A 1,792-nucleotide genomic window follows, 5' to 3' on the forward strand; every position below is an offset into this window, starting at 1 on the left:
CTCGAGCATGGCAAACGTGTTAGGAGAAATTCAGGAGAAATACAGAGACAGCCCAGACTTCGGAATCAGCCAAGTTCTTGAGAAAAAGAAGAAACTCCTGTTGTGGGTCGCCTCAAACTGCGGGGGTTCAGTGCCGGGAGCCACAGAGAATGAAGATCAGTCATCTGATGAAAAAAAAACCAAAGTTGGAGATAAGTTTGACAGGGAGGGAAAGTGCTTCAGGTAAAAGATCTTTTTTAATTTCAGGTAAAACTGAAACAAATCTTAAAATAATTATTAATCTTGTTTTTTTGTTTGATGGTTTTTACTTAAACAGTATTTTTATATAACTTAACTGCTAGCACTCTCCTTTTTCCTCATAAATCTTAAAATTTTACTAACATCTGTGATAATATGATTTAAAAAAAATTAATTAAATAGTAGCAATATAAACAGCTAGCTTAAGTAAAATTCTGCTCTAAATATCTCAGACTTTAACATATTTTAATAGCTTTAGAAAATTTTCTATAGTAATTTCTTTTTTTTTAGTGATGAATGGTTCCGCAAGAAAAGTTCAAAGAATACAAGTTTTACTTGTCAATGGAGAACAGTTATCACTGCAAGGATTACATAACTGAGAAGTTGTACACAAATGGATTTCTAATGGAAACTGTTCCAATTGTTTGGGGAGCTAAAAAATCAGATTATGATGTTTCGAAGAAAAGTGTAATTTTTATGGAAGACTTCGAAAGCATGGATGGTTTAGCTGATTATCTGGAATACCTGGATAAAAATGAAACTGCATATCTAGAGTATTTTCAATGGAGAAAAACTGACCTTTCAAGTGATTCTACCTACTACAAAGATGTTAAATTCGATACAATTGGTCTGTGCAATTTATGTAGTACTATTAGTGAAAAAGACAGTGAACGTATGAAAAATGTTGTGGTTTAAAGCATTCACAACTGGATTTATAAAGACGAAAATCCTGAGTGTTTGTATGACAGTTCTTTTTTTACTTTAGGTAAACTTAAGTACAAATCTAAAAATACGAGTTTTAATCAGGGTTTATATGATTGAGAAGCATTTTCTTGAACATGTTTATGCTTAATTTTATCACTGAACATTTTTACACACTCTTTTCTTTTGCATTAATATACTAATAGGTAGTCTTATTATCATATGTGTTAATTTTTTTTACATTTCAAGAGAATACTTTGCTTCATAGAAGCCAGTTGAAAGAAATGCTTTTTTAAAAAAGTTTAACTATGTTTGTACTAAAATAACTACACAAACATGTGTATGTTATTTCTACTTCAAAAAATCTCTATGTGACCTTAATAAATTTCAGTCAGTTAAGAAATTTATTTTTCTCAGTTTCGTTTTAGTTTAGATTAGTTCTATAGTTTTAAAATAAATCGAAGCTTTTATGTGGTAAATTTTTTGTTTTGTTAATAACTACTTTGAATGCTTTTATTTGGTTAAATACAATTTATATAGCCTAGCTCATTTATTTAATTTGTATATCATTCAAAAATTTCTGAACTTATAAAACAGGTACTACCGTTAAAGAATTGTTATATTTTCTAAAGGTTAGCCTTACCCCAATGCTTAAAGAAAAACTAAGTACATCACATTACTAAACACGTTATTTTATACTTACTCTGTCCGACTAATCTAGAGTTCGGTTAATGCGAAATACTTTCAAGTTTTTTTTCATGAAAAGATATAGTATTTGTAGTAGGGACGGAGCTAGCTCAAAAATATTACGATTCTGCAAAAATCAAAAGCAAACTTAAGCTTAATAATAAAC

The 1,792-nt window shown here is 29.4% G+C and overlaps 1 protein-coding gene across 1 annotated transcript; it reads left to right on the forward strand.

The window, feature by feature from the left end:
- Window positions 1-534: 534 nt before the first annotated feature.
- On the forward strand, window positions 535-933 carry LOC145839020 (glycoprotein 3-alpha-L-fucosyltransferase A-like). The gene has a single exon (XM_082946633.1). The coding sequence runs from the start codon at window positions 535-537 to the stop codon at window positions 931-933; it is 399 nt and encodes a 132-aa protein (XP_082802759.1).
- The last annotated feature ends 859 nt before the right edge of the window (window positions 934-1,792 follow it).

The sequence above is a fragment of the Thalia democratica genome, chromosome 6 (assembly GCF_965202585.1).
Source record: "Thalia democratica chromosome 6, ktThaDemo2.hap1.1, whole genome shotgun sequence".
NCBI lineage: Eukaryota > Metazoa > Chordata > Thaliacea > Salpida > Salpidae > Thalia > Thalia democratica.

Coding starts and splice junctions, on each gene's coding strand:
- LOC145839020 (XM_082946633.1), top strand. CDS start 535: ATGGTTCCGCAAGAAAAGTTCAAAGAATACAAGTTTTACTTGTCAATG.